The 14,331-nt window shown below is 39.4% G+C and overlaps 1 protein-coding gene across 1 annotated transcript in view; it reads right to left on the bottom strand.

The window, feature by feature from the left end:
• Positions 1–12,060, bottom strand: part of gfod1 (glucose-fructose oxidoreductase domain containing 1) — a 16,930-nt gene extending 4,870 nt beyond the window's left edge. The window contains exon 1 of the mRNA XM_079447518.1: positions 11,177–12,060. Within this exon, the coding sequence (XP_079303644.1) occupies positions 11,177–11,565 (389 nt within the window). The 5' untranslated portion in view covers positions 11,566–12,060. The remainder of the gene's footprint in view (positions 1–11,176) is intronic.
• Positions 12,061–14,331: the final 2,271 nt, after the last annotated feature.

The following is a 14,331-nucleotide window of genomic DNA, read 5'->3' as shown; positions in this document are numbered from 1 at the left end:
CACCCACAATCCACCAGCAACCAGTGTAACCCCTAGCAATCATTGCTGTAAAACACAACACCTTAGCAACCATACAGCAACATCCTGCAAACAACAAACATATGTATTCAACACAAAAAAGAATTATTTATTCTTACAAAGATTACATCTTTAAACAGTAACTAGCTACCATGTACTTCAACCTTTGAAATGAATTTGAAGACAATTATGTAGTTATTGTTATAGGTAGAGGTGAGACTTAAATCAACAACTGAACATTTAAGGAAATCAATTAAATTAATAAATAAACAGATTAAATGTGATAAGAAGAACAGGCTGTCATAAAGGTAAAATACCGCCCCTAAAATATATTTCAGCAGGTCAATACTGGATCTTAATAAAAGAAGTTGCTTATCAAGTTAACAAATGTAAATATCAACGATGTCGGAAAAATCAGGTATGATTGTGAATTCTGTGTATCACTGAATAATAAACCTTTGACTGGTCATTCGTTCGTTCGTTCATTCATTCATTCATTCATTTACATCAGACACAATATAAGAGCATCACATCAGAGCTACAGTCTGTTCTGACAGCCAGTGAAAAGCCATTACTGAGATTCAATTACAAATCACTGAAGAGACTGTACACCAACCCACACAATACATCACACACACACACGTACGCACGCACGCACGCACGCAGACACACACACAAACGTTCACTCGGTTCAGCTTGTATTTCAATCCATGTGGTTAGCGAATCCGGTTTGTTTTCCTTGTGAAACACCACACAATGAACTGAATCTACCCTCATATACTAGAAATATCAAAACAAACATCAGATGAACACCTCACAACAACCTGCTCACGTGAGTTTATATGCACAAACAACAGACAGAGGTTTGTAAATGTGTTTGTGACTCTTTCTTCAGTGAAACACAAAAGAAGATATTTCGTGAAATGTCTCAGTGGTTTTGTGTTCATACAATGGAAGTTGACGGGGTTCAGTGTTGTTTGGTTATCTTCAGAAGAAAGACACTCATACAGAGTTGAAATGACACGAGAATGAAGAAATAATGATAGAATTAACATTTTTAGTTAAACTACCCCGTTAAATCTTTCAAACGATTTGCAATTGAGAATAAATGCTGAGCAGAGAACACAACAGAGATGTGGACATTTCTGCTGAAGAGTCTGTCACCACACACATTTACACACATCACACATGTTAAGTGTTTTCTGTCATTTAACTCGTATAAAAGCATCAATTCTGTGTAATCCTGCAGATGAAAAACACATTTACACACATCACACATGTTAAGTGTTTTCTGTCATTTAACTCGTATAAAAGCATCAATTCTGTGTAATCCTGCAGATGAAAAACACAAGACAATTATTTGGTTGGCATTCATCTCACCGTGTCTAATGACCAGTTAACCACAGACTAACCTTCATCTTATTAAAAACAACACGCTGGTACTGCAAGAGAGACTTTGCAGATATATTCATAAATGACACAAATTCAGGATTCTTTTGTTATCCTTTATCATGCAAATGCACAGATGGTGGGCGGTGGTGGATCACTGTGATCCGTCCCTTTCTAATTCATCCACCATTATACGTGTCAAAACAATTACAAGACGTTTTAGGGGAATTTGCTTTATGTGACTCCATCATTCTGCCTCCTAAATGTGTTGTTTTGTTATTGTAAGAATACGACACAAGTCTTATAATAATCAAGCAATAGTTGACACACGTAGAACTAATATCCATCTCATCTTCAATCAAGTAGATAGGATCCTTGCTATTTTACTTAGTTTTAGTCTATTTTGTGAGTGAAACTTGTTTTCTGGCTTTATTGAGTCCATTGTGGACGCCGAATCCTGCACATCTTTACACATGCCATCTGCCTGTTCTGCGCGTCTGAGTGATGGACTGCACAGTTTAACATGCTACACGTGTGATGCTCCTGAAATTGTCTGCACTGTATGAGGACATGAACACATAAACTTCAACTCCAGAGTTTGCTTTCCTGAACATGTAAACATCCGGTTAACTACAGTATTTTTATGTGGACAAATGAACAACAATTTAATAGTACGAAAAAGAAACTAAAATAACAGAGGCGTTTAAAAAAAAATGTGTTCACACTCACATTGGCGCCCTTTGTTTAGTGATGACTTACAGGTCGATGTTAAAAGCGCATGATTTTTACTGCATTGCCCCGCTTACACCTGTTACCCCCTGCTAGTTTTATTTGAGTTAAGTTGTTGTTGCTCTCGTGCAATAGATGATATATATATATACTGTATATAGAGGCAATTTTGCTGTTCCGCCATTCTCCCACAGCCCGCATGCACACACGAGTGTCTTACTGCCCAAACCCATCAAATCTTGTTGCAAGACATTTCTTACTTCCTAGGTCTTATTTTATTTATTAATGACATCATAGACTAGTCAACATGACTTTTATCATATGATAAAAAATGGAAGGTCAGATCAAACCCTTCTCTGAACCCACGCATATTTTATACACATTTAAAGAGTACATATTACGAGATCATGTAAATTATTTTTCATGCAGCGTGTAATGTTGCCGTGTGTAAATGTAAGCAGTCTGCAAAGTTGTAAAGCCGAAGGTGAATGAATAAAGTTAAAGTCAACTCTGAATCACTCAAACAGTTCGTGCACTAATCTGATTGGAGAACCGCCGCAGATTTACGACACTACATATAGAACTGCCAGCGCTCTATGTCACTATGCTCCCCCAAACACTGTATATCTTGAGCCTCGTTCACTGTAGACAGCAGACTAGACCATCTGACCAATCAGATCAGAGTAGGCTGGCGGAAAAGGAGGGGATTAGATAGATGATTCGCTGAACGAATCATTTGAGAGTCAGTCAGGAAGTAAGGTAAGAAAAGCTGCCTATTAAAACAAAATAATAATGTTTTACAGCTTGTATGTTGTATTACACTTGTTGTTGGACACTCCATAAACCAAAATAGGACCTTCAAAATTAAGGAATATTTAAAATATAAGTTACACAAACAAACCAAAAGAAACTAAACCTTAACAAACTCAAGGCAGTGCAATAATGGTTTTTCGAATGAATGAAACTTATTGAAAAGTATTATTTACATAAAACAAACTTAAAAATGTAACCCCCATATAAGGTCAGCAAGGATGTTATCAGACGTTGTGAGGTGAATGAGGTTTGACTGTCTTGCCATATTAAGACAATGAAAGCAAAGCAAGACTTGACTCACTGCCTGCAGATTGCATTAGCATCACAAACACTTCCTGTCTCCCATATCCTGTGACATCATCACACACTCACACCATGCACCACACCTCAAACGCTACTCTCAGAGAACAGGATGTAGAAGTCACAGACCACATGAAGTGAGAATGCACTTGGCTTTTCTAACGAAGTAAGAATAAAAATACTCAACTCTTTCAGCACCTATGCTGCATGACACTCTCGTGTTATTAGCTTGATTAAACAGTCCTATCAAATATTACATTATCATCTCATAAAGCTGCCTGACACAGATGAGAATCACATGAAAAAGCAGAAGCATCCACGGATGCTGTGTAACTCACGAATGCTCACTTGTCAATGTTTAGAGACATCAGACTGAAAGAGCTCTGCCAAGCGATTCATTTGAGCCAACAAAGAGAATTTCACAGAACCTCCGAGACTCTCTCTCTCTCTCAGAATCCATTAGCATGTAAATAGTGATTCGGAAGGTTTAGCGTGGTGTCCAGGGGACTCCCTGAACAAGTGCTGGCATTCAGGGGCCATATAGAAACAGAAGCATCACTCAGTCTCCGGGGTCCCTCAGACGGGCTGTCAGCTCTGGTTTTCGAACGTTTAACCGTAGCGTGAAGGTCTCTGCCCTTTTAAAGCCAATGGCATTAACTGATTCACATTACGGTGTGTTTAGTTCGAAACAAAACTCTCTTTGTGTTACGTATGTTTATGTGCTGTTGATTCTACTGCCAGTACTGTCTGTGTATTTATGTATAGATCAATCGCTTATGTGAAGTATCTCACCCCTCACATTTTAGTAAATATTTTATTATATAATTTCATGTGACAACACTGAAGAAATGACACTTTACTACAGTGTTAAGTAGTAAGTGTACAGCTTCTATAACAGTGTAAATTGGCTGTCCCCTCAAAATAACTCAACACACAGCCATTAATGTCTAAACCGCTGGCAACAAAAGTGAGTACACCGCTGAAAATGCCCAAATTGAGCCCAAAGTGTCAATATTTTGTGTCGCAACCATTATTTTCCAGCACTGCCTTAACCCTATTGGGCATGGAGTTCACCAGAACTTCACAGTTTGCCACTGCTCTTTCACTCCTCCATGACGACATCATAGAGCTGGTTGATGTTAGATAGGGTGTAGGTCTGGAGACATGCTTGGCCAGTCCATCACCTTTACCCTCAGCTTCTTTAGCAAGGCAGTGGTCGTCTTGGAGGTGTGTTTGGGGTCGTTATCATGTTGGAATACTGCACTGCGGCCCAGTCTCTGAAGGGAGGGGATCATGTTCTGCTTCAGTATGTCACGGTACATGTTGGCGTTCATGGTTCCCTCTTGGCAGCTCAGTTTCAGGGTCTTGGCAATCTTCATATAGCCTAGGCCATCTTTATGTAGAGAAACAGTTCTTTTTTTCAGATCCTCAGAGAGTTCTTTGCCATGAGGTGCCATGTTGTACTTCCAGAAACCAGTGAGAGAGTGAGAGCGATAATACCAAATTGAACACACCTGCTCCCCATTCACACCTGAGATCTGTATCTTATGACACCGGGGAGTCCAACTTGTACTCACTTTTGTTGCCACGGGGTTTAGAAATTAATGGCTGTGTTGAGTTATTTTGAGGGGACAGCTAATTTACAATGTACACTGTACCGCTGTACACTCACTATTTTACATTTTAGCAAAGTGTCATTTCTTCAGTGTTGTCACATGAAAAGATATAAAAGATATTTACTAAAATGTGAGGGCTGTACTCACTTCTGTCCTGTGAGAGACTGTATATTGCCCGCTGTATTATGCTTACATTGTATACCGTTGTAAAGTGTATTGTTTATTATATTTGTACAAATTGGAAAAAAGTATTGTTCTTAAATGTGCTATGTCTGGAACACGCACCTAAGATTTATAAACATATTTTTCCTACTGTATAGTTTTTTTCTCTGAAGGCTATGATGGTTCACATTGACATTGAGATATGACCTCAGCTAACACAAGTGCAAAAAGTATATAGAGAAAACAGCCACAGCTTTTTACTAAAAGATGCGCCTGTTAAGAAAACAAAACATATTTTTTGTGCAATTACTGCCTGTCAGTTGAGTTTGTGACAAAACATTTTGCAGTGTTTACATATTGTTCATTACTGCATAATATAATTCTTTAAAATAGAAGTTTAATTTGTTTCATAAAGTACAAGGTGATTTACAATGACAACATTCTTTAAATAAAAGAAAATGTTTCCCTATATATTTCATCATTGAGGACTTCTTTAAAAAGCCTAAAAATCTCATCTCGTTCTTGTGAACCCAGTCTCGTGTCTCATCTCATCTCGTGGGATAAGTGTCTCGTCACACCCCTATTCATTTAATGTACGGAAAGCATAACAAAACTAAACAAATATTTAGACATCCCTTTTATTTAACAGTCACTATATAGTGCACATTATTTTATTACAGCATGTCTAAGTTTGGTTAGTACAACAACAGAAATATCTAAACTTGATCTGTTTCAGTCAAACAAACACACTTGCGTGTGGTATAATAAGTCATATGCCCTAAGCGGTTCACTAATAAACTGCTCTAATCTTGGCTGCCCCTTCATTAGTTTGTGCAGATGAGCGAGAGAGTGTGTGTGTGCGAGTGTGTGTGTGTGTGCGAGTGTGTGTGTATGTGTGTCGTGGGCTGAGGCCTATTTTCCACCTGAAACCTTGCTGTACCGCTGACTCACAACTGCAAGAATCAACTGCATGAGAGGTGTGAATCGTGACTGAAGCACAAGCTCTATTATCAGTTTCCACAGCATCAGTGCTAGGCCTGTCACGATAACAACTTTTGCTTTGGCGATTAATTGCATCAGAAATACTTGCGATAGTCGATATTATTATTGTCATGTTACAAATATTTTATGCCACTGATAAAGAAATGATATAATATTGCAAGTACACCCTTTTACAGAAAAATACCTTTTAATATAATATTTGGATATTGAAATTGGAATGTAAATAATAACTGGAGTGTAAATATTTAAAATCAATAGCAGACACAGACATTATAATCGGTTGATTTACGTTACGAGCTGTTATAATGAAGTTAAGGGTAAGCAGAGCCCTCGATATGTGAACCATGGAGAGGGCAGCACGATTTTATGTCATAATGTGGCCGTTTAAAATACACTTGCCCAAATGAGCAATGAAAAACAATGTGTCTTCATCTGGAACGACTTTTCCATTTGTGAAGTGCCCTCGAAGTAACAAAACGGTGTATGAAATATGCCTAAGGTGCTTTCATAAATGAGACATGTCATATGTAACTTCACTGTCTGTAAGACCTCTCTCGAGCTCCAAATGCGGCTTGTGTTCTATTCAGCAGTGTTGCTGTTTTCGTCACCTTCTTGTTCAAGTGCTCCTTTGTTTTCATATCGGAGTGGGAGGTTTGCAGCTTTGACACCAGTCGATTACTATTTCTATTTTTCATTAATACTAAATCAATACCATGCAAGAAGAACTTTCTTTCTGAGCATGTCTTCCCTCTTATTTTAAAATAACATGTCACCACAGTGACCACACAGACCTACATATGATTGTCAGGTATCAATGTATGATACAGTCCTAAACGTGTACCTGTCTCAGTGTTTACAAAGGTGAAACGAGAAAATAAACCTTAGAGCAGGGTTACATATATTTACTTACAATACATAATGCATTCTGACATGAACTAACAATAAATCTCTTTTTACAGCATATACCTGTATTAATTTGTTTATGTAATAAATATACAAATCCAGTTGTTTATTCAAATTATATATTTTAAATGTATAAAAATATTTATTAAATATTTATGAAATCCTTTGAAACGAACCATTAAGATGAATAAATGCTGCAGAAGTTTTACCCATTATAAGTTCATGTTGACTAATGTTTAGAAATGGAACCTAGTTGTAAAGCGTTATCAAAGCATGTTGGTCTGTCATAAAATAAATCATAAAGCATCATTCAGGCTATTGTTATCATTCACATACTCCCCAATACGTCATTTTTAAAGTTCTTTAAACGGGGGATGTCTGTTTGTGAAAAGCGTTGCCAAGCTGATCATGTAGTCTCTTTTGGTCCGCAGATTAATCATCAATCGTCGAACAAAGGAGATAGCGGCATGCATTCCAACGTCATACGCCAAATCTTTCACCGTCTACACGACGAACACTGAAAGCAGAGTTTCTAAAAAATCTTCACCCTGGCAGGAGTTTTAAAAAAAAACTGTGTTTGCTGTGTTTGAGTACTGTGTTTGCGTGTGGACGAACGGTCAAAGCAAGTTATGAAAATACCCGTGTTCGTGTGGATATTTTGCTCCCTATATATCAAGACATTTGTCTATGAAATTAGAGGCCGAAATCAGAGTAAAAAAAACAAAGCCTTTACACTTAACATCTGTCTGAGACTGAGAAACAAAACAAAAACACACTCATTTAATGGATTAAAAGTCATGATCAATAAAGTTTGCATCTCTATCGCCATCCATTATTTTACGCATTTGTGGGTTAAAGTGAAATCTACCATTTTCTTTGTAACTTATTTATTTATTATTAGTCCTGTATGACATATTGGTTTGGATAGAAATGTCTGCCAAATGACTAAGTGTAAATGTTATAAGTTTACTGCTGTGAATGGGTTTTTGATGTATTTGCACAATAACAGATTTTCTCTATATTTAACCAAAGATCCTTTACAAACCAGTTTCATTACAACACTCCACTTAACGCTGAACATTAAGGTTTGAATAAGACACCCTCTTTAAGAACAATTCCAAGAATGACAACAGAGATCTAGTTGCTCAAATGCAGTCCCGCAGGACAAACAGGAACATCATACTGTGACTGCACGTGTCACATGAATCTGCAATCATGACTTTAAACACACTTCTGACACTAGGGCCAGTCTCATTAGATCTGATCTGAGATCGGCAAAAACTCACATTCCAGCTCCGGGCAGCTCATTATCTCTGCCAACACACCATACAAAGTAAACAGACAAACTGTGATGTGATAACAGCCGCCCCGGCACCTTCAGAAAAAAACCTCATGATTTTCATTGAGAAAGACAAATCCCAAATCTCTTTAAAGGGATAGTTCCCTCTCTTGTTGTTCCAAACTTGTAAAAAAATGTCTTTGTTGAACACAGAGAAAGTTATTTGGACGAATGCTTGTAACCAAACCGTTCTTGGACTCAATTGACTTCCATAGTAGAAAAAATGACAATGGTAATCAAAGTGCCCCAGAACCGACAATATATCTTCTTTTGCATTCAACAGTACAAAATTATAAAGTCAACTTTCCTTCAATGGTTGTCAATGGGGTCCAAGAACTGTTTGGTTATATTAGTTTTGGTTATAACTGTTTGGTCCAAATTCCTTAAATCTCATATCCAGTTTCCCATTCAATGCATTTACTTGGCCAGTCCACCCAGCTATATCAATGGCCGCCCAAGTATATTTGGCGTCACATTTTGTCATTTCTATACATCCGTGATAATGACTGTATCTGTTATCGATTAACTAGTGGATAAACAGCGCTTCCGCGTCTTCTCTCTTTCCTGACTTGTTTGGTGTGAGTGGCGAGTGGCGTGTGTGTCCTCCTCTTCTATGTTCGCATGCTCTCTCTTCCAATGAGGTCATATGTGTGTGCGAGCCCTCGGCCTCTCGTCTGCACATGTAGATAGCTCTGTGAAGTGTGTCACGTGTCACTTGCATTTAAAATCAAAGAAGCGTTTATAATACAGAAACGGCATATTACCGATTTAAAATGTAGATGTATTGTATTGTGATTTTGTCCGATGGTGTGACGTTTATTAACCAGGATTTTGAAGTGACTGCTTGGGCCTTTCAGTTGAAAAATACAGTATAATGTGACATATCAGAGAGTAAAAGAAAAACAGATGCTAACAAGTGCTAACACAAACACGATGTGATGACATCACAAAAATGCTAATGCCACAAGTCTGTCAAAATCCTGTGGGAAACACTGCATATGTGATATTTCTCCTGAGAAAGGAAGGCAAAAACCTCACAAATGTCTCCATCACTTTCAGGAGATCATATCAATGTCTAAAAAACAACATGTTCAATTTACATGTTTACTTAAAGCCAAAGACTAACAACAGTCTTTTACCACGTTTATTGACATTTAATATCTCGACCTGCGTAAACTTTGGGCTGTTTAACATATTCAGTTACAGATTCAATAACGTACACCAAGAACAATCTTGTTCAGTCTGTTTTAAAAGAAGGTGTTAAACATACAAGGCAAACAGGTTGTGTTATCATCAGAGACGTTTGGAAACTCGTGTGACGTGTGAATTCAACGCCCTCCAGACATACAAGAACATTTACATTTATGGATTTGGCAAATACTTTGACTCAGTGTATTCAAGCTATTTTTCTTTAAACATTACAAAGTGGATGATGCCATTGCCAAAGTAAACTTAATAGTAAAAATTCTGCCGTCATTTATTCCCCCAGCCTCATATGGTGCATGACTTTCTCTTCAGTGGAACACAAAATAAGATATTTTGAGAAAGGTCTCAGTGGGTCAATGGGGTTCAGTGTTGTAGGGCTGCTCGATTATGACACAAATCATAATCGCAAATATTTTGGACAATATTGAGATCCCGATTATTAACCACGATAACTCATTCACCTCTGAATTGAACTGAAAAATACATGTAAAGAAAAAGCACTGCTGAACCCACTGTAAAGGAAAGGTGTGCGATTTGGATTTATACTACAAGAAAAGAGAGGGTCATTGCCTGGAATGCGGCACAATAATTGTTATTTTGTTTTTGTAATTGATGAAGGCCAAAATTGACGATTACGATTCATTTTCGATTTATTGCACAGACCAAGTTGTTTGATTATTAACGTTCTTCAAAATATCTTCTTTTGTGTTCCACTGAAGAAACTCATACAGGTTTGATATGACTTGAGGTTGATTCAATAATGAAGCCATCTTCATTTTGGGGTGATTGCTCCTTTAAAAATCTCTGTATTATTGAAGAGAAGCCACATTACAATGTGTCAAATACACTGATGTTCTGATCTGGGTCAATAAGTAGCCACATAGCAACACCCTAGCAACCACCCAGAAATGCTATCAACTGCTTAAAGGGAACTTCCACAAAAAGGAAAATTATTTTATAATTTACTCACTATTTACTGCCACAGTAGGGAAAATAAATACTGTGGGGACCAATGGGGGTTGAGATTTGACAATCTATCAGATATCTTCCTGTGTGTTATACAGTACAAAGACATAGTTTGGAACAATCTGAGGTTGAGATAATGATGACAGAATTGTAAATTTTGGGATTAAGTATCACTTTGGGGCCACCATTACACTTAACATCATAGAAACACATGGAAAGTAGTCACTTCAGGGAGCTGACAGAGAGGATAATGATCCAGTCACATGATGAGCTTATTTTAGGATCACGTTCTTGATCCTCAACGGTGAATAATTGTCATACTCAAAGGTTATTTCTGACTGTTATTAGACACCTGCACGTGTCAGTCTGTAAGTGCGTCTCTACTGACATGACAACAGACCCAGACACACGAACACGAAGACAAACCTGAGATGTTTACGTTCAGCCTAAAGATGAACCAGATTAGCTGAAGGGTGTAGACATGAATCACTGCTTTACTTTGCAGATGTTTCTCCTCAAATTCCATGAAAATGAGTCTGTGAGAGTTTGTCAACCAAAGCTGAACACGGTTTGAATCTTTTCTCGGAGACTCCAGCCAAATCTCGATTCCATCTCTAAAATAGTGAGACGCAATAGCGTGCAGGCTGACGCATGTTAATCTGTGTTGCAATAGTGTGCAGGCTGATGCATGTCAGTCTGTGTTCTGATGCTGCGCTTGGATCTGAAGCCGCACCTAAAACCTGCAGCTGACAGCAACAGGCCAACACAAGACACGTGTGTGCATCTGTGTGTGTTTACATGTGTGTGTCCGTATGTCATTGCATGCAAGCATGTGTGTGTGTGTGTGTGTGTGTGTGTGTGTGTCTCACCCAATGTCTTGACGGCGATCTGTCTCGTGAGCGGCGGTGGCAGGTTGATGCACACCAGGTCCACGTCCTGATGCAGCAGCACGTCATCGATCCGGTTAGTGTAGAAGGGCACGTTCATCTCGCGCGCGAGCTCCTCCGCCTCTTCCTGCGTGCGACCCCACAGCGCTTTCACCGCGAAGCCCTCGCTCTTCAGCAGGGGGATGATGACCCGAGCCGTCAGACTGGTACCGAACACACCCACCCCGGGTAACATGTCTGCCACGACCTAACGGTTACACCCTGACGTCACGCGGGTCACCCTACGGCTGCGGGTTCGAACCCCTCGAGGGCGGATCCATCGCATCCCTGATCGAAACCCCTCAAGTTGACCCAGAACCCGTCATGCGCGCACTGCAAGTTACGTCTGACCAACGACAAATGAATATGACTGATTCTATAAAGAAACGAAGATAACCATCATCCACCTGCTGTGACGCGCGTCTCTTAACGACCCCGGTCCGTAAACACGCGACAATATGAAATCACACTCCCAATATCATTCGCGTCCGCATCACAATCAGTGCGACGCGCGACCCCCGCGTCGCGTCGCCTCCGTATCATCCAGATGGACGCGAGCGCATTTCTCCTGAGGTAAACCGAAGATGTGACGTGTCCGCAGAAGCGCGAAAATCGCGTTATATATCCTAATGATGCTTTCAAACGGGTCGGTTTCGGGTCATTCTTTCAGGACGTCTCCGAGGACCACCGCTCCGTATCAATATCGCGAACATCTACTGCGGCCGCCCGGTGCGGGAGTTCCGCCCTCCCTCTTAACTCCTTCACGACCGTAGAGCGAAGCGACCAATCATACCGCGGAAACGGACTGGAGCGTGAATGTTAATTACGCATCGTGACGTAGGGTCGATAGATCTGTCTGATTCGCGATAGTGAGTGGGCGCTGGGTCCGCTGGCAAATCATACGTTGGTGAAGGCGTGGCTTATGAATATGAATCAGAGGACGTCCAATAGGGTTACTTAGCGATGACAGAATGAGGAAATGAATATTTTTGAGGCGCTGCTGTGCTGTTGTAGTTCGATATGGCAGCTCTTCCGATCGCTGTGAAAAGACTCTTTATTATTCATCATTTGTTTCAAACGTTTTATAAAGGAGTGGGTGACACACAGAGGCGGTGTTTCAAATATAATAAAGAAATGAAACTGCAGTGATGAAGTATTTGGTGAACACTGACGTGAAACAAGCTTATATGGAACATTTCAATCATCTGTTTTCCTAAGAATAGACATAAAACATAGATGATGGTTTTCATGACAAATATCATTCTGATGATCCACCAGCTGTTAAATCCCAAATTACAAAGATAACATCCGTAGACCCCCACACACCACAGAGACCACTATAGTGTCCATTCAACCAGTACAATTGCCATTATACCCATTAAATAAATGAGAATATTACTGATGGGTTCTTTGGCGAGACACTTTAAAAGACTGTAGTGAAAACCTGAGCGTGAGTCAACGATTAGATGGAAAATGCAATAACAGCGAGTCAATAACTGTCCAGTATCTGCTGCTGGTGTTGTGTTTGTGGCTCATGGCAGTGATGAGGATGATGAAGATTATTGATCACCTGAGTGACTGTTTGCATTTCTCATTGATCTTAAAACTCACTGAGATGCACTTTGGGCCGTGAACCCTCTGGCATTGACTCATCAAATAGTGTAAAGTCCTCTGGGTTTGATATAGATAAGACGGCTCTTGTATCTTTACTGAATACCTTTACATCGAGCTACAAATACAGAACTTAAGACACACTTTGTTTTCATGACACAAATTTGAATTATGAATGACACTAGCTTTTAAACAGGAGGGGGTCTCTCATACGTTAAAAATACATCAAATAATGTGAGCCAGTAAAGAAATGAAGGTCGTGTCGGGGTTCACATTATTTGTTCATGTGTGCTGAAAGCAAATGAACTAAAGAACAAATATGGACTTGATTTATGGTCCTTGACTTCACGCTATCATCAGTCAACATGGGGATTTGAATAGAAAGTCTTCACATTGGAGACGTAACCTCTGCAGTATATAAACTGCGGGAAATGATCAGATTTAGCGCCACCTGCTGTTGCTAAACTCAAATGAAAAAAGCGTTATTAATTGAAAATAAAACCAAGACTCAGATATAATGAAGCACTTTTATTTAAATGACTCAGAGGCACAATTTGAACTTCAATGGAGATCTTTCACCGGACACTCACGAGTAACATCCTACCACAGTCTGGTCTTAACTGTAAAGTGTCATTTGCCTTCATCACAGGTAAGGTTCTTGTCATACTGGGCAGATCCCAGATCAGTTTTCCCTTTAACAAAACCTGACCTGACACCAGACTCACAGCACTCAACTATCAGACATTTCCCACACACACGGGACACATGATGTGTATTCACAACCAATACAATGTGGGGACTTTCCATACACATGACTAGACTATGACTTTTATACTTTATAATGGCACATTCTGTTCTTAACCCTCACACAAACATTTCGTTAATAACGTCACGGCGCACACACACTAGTGGTCTTTCTCCAAACACGTGGTGTTGTGAAATGGTTTGAATCACGTGGTGTTGTGCCTGTCACACAAACCATAGTGAGGTAGAAAACGTGTGTGTTCTTTATGTTTTTTAAAACAAACTTCTCCGGTCTTGGTTTAAATGGCACTCTGACGACACCACGATCTTCATATCTGCGCAACTACAGGCAAATGTAGGTCATCTATCACCGATCAAACAAAAGACACGATACGGTCAAAAGCATGTGGACACCCAACCACTAGATTTCAAAGGTGATTCATTTGATTCATCTGCTGTTGTATATGATACGTTATCATACTGGAACAGAACAGGGTTTATAAACTTACAGAATTACTGACATTCACCGTCTGACACAGAAGATTTGTTTTCTATGACGTTGGGAGATCTGATCAAATGTATAAGAAGAGGACGTACACACACTTGA

The sequence above is a fragment of the Barbatula barbatula genome (genome assembly GCF_947034865.1).
Source record: "Barbatula barbatula genome assembly, chromosome: 23".
In the NCBI taxonomy this organism is placed as follows: domain Eukaryota; kingdom Metazoa; phylum Chordata; class Actinopteri; order Cypriniformes; family Nemacheilidae; genus Barbatula; species Barbatula barbatula.
The sequence above is the reverse complement of the archived record's forward strand: the minus strand, read 5'-3'. Positions and strand labels throughout refer to the sequence as shown.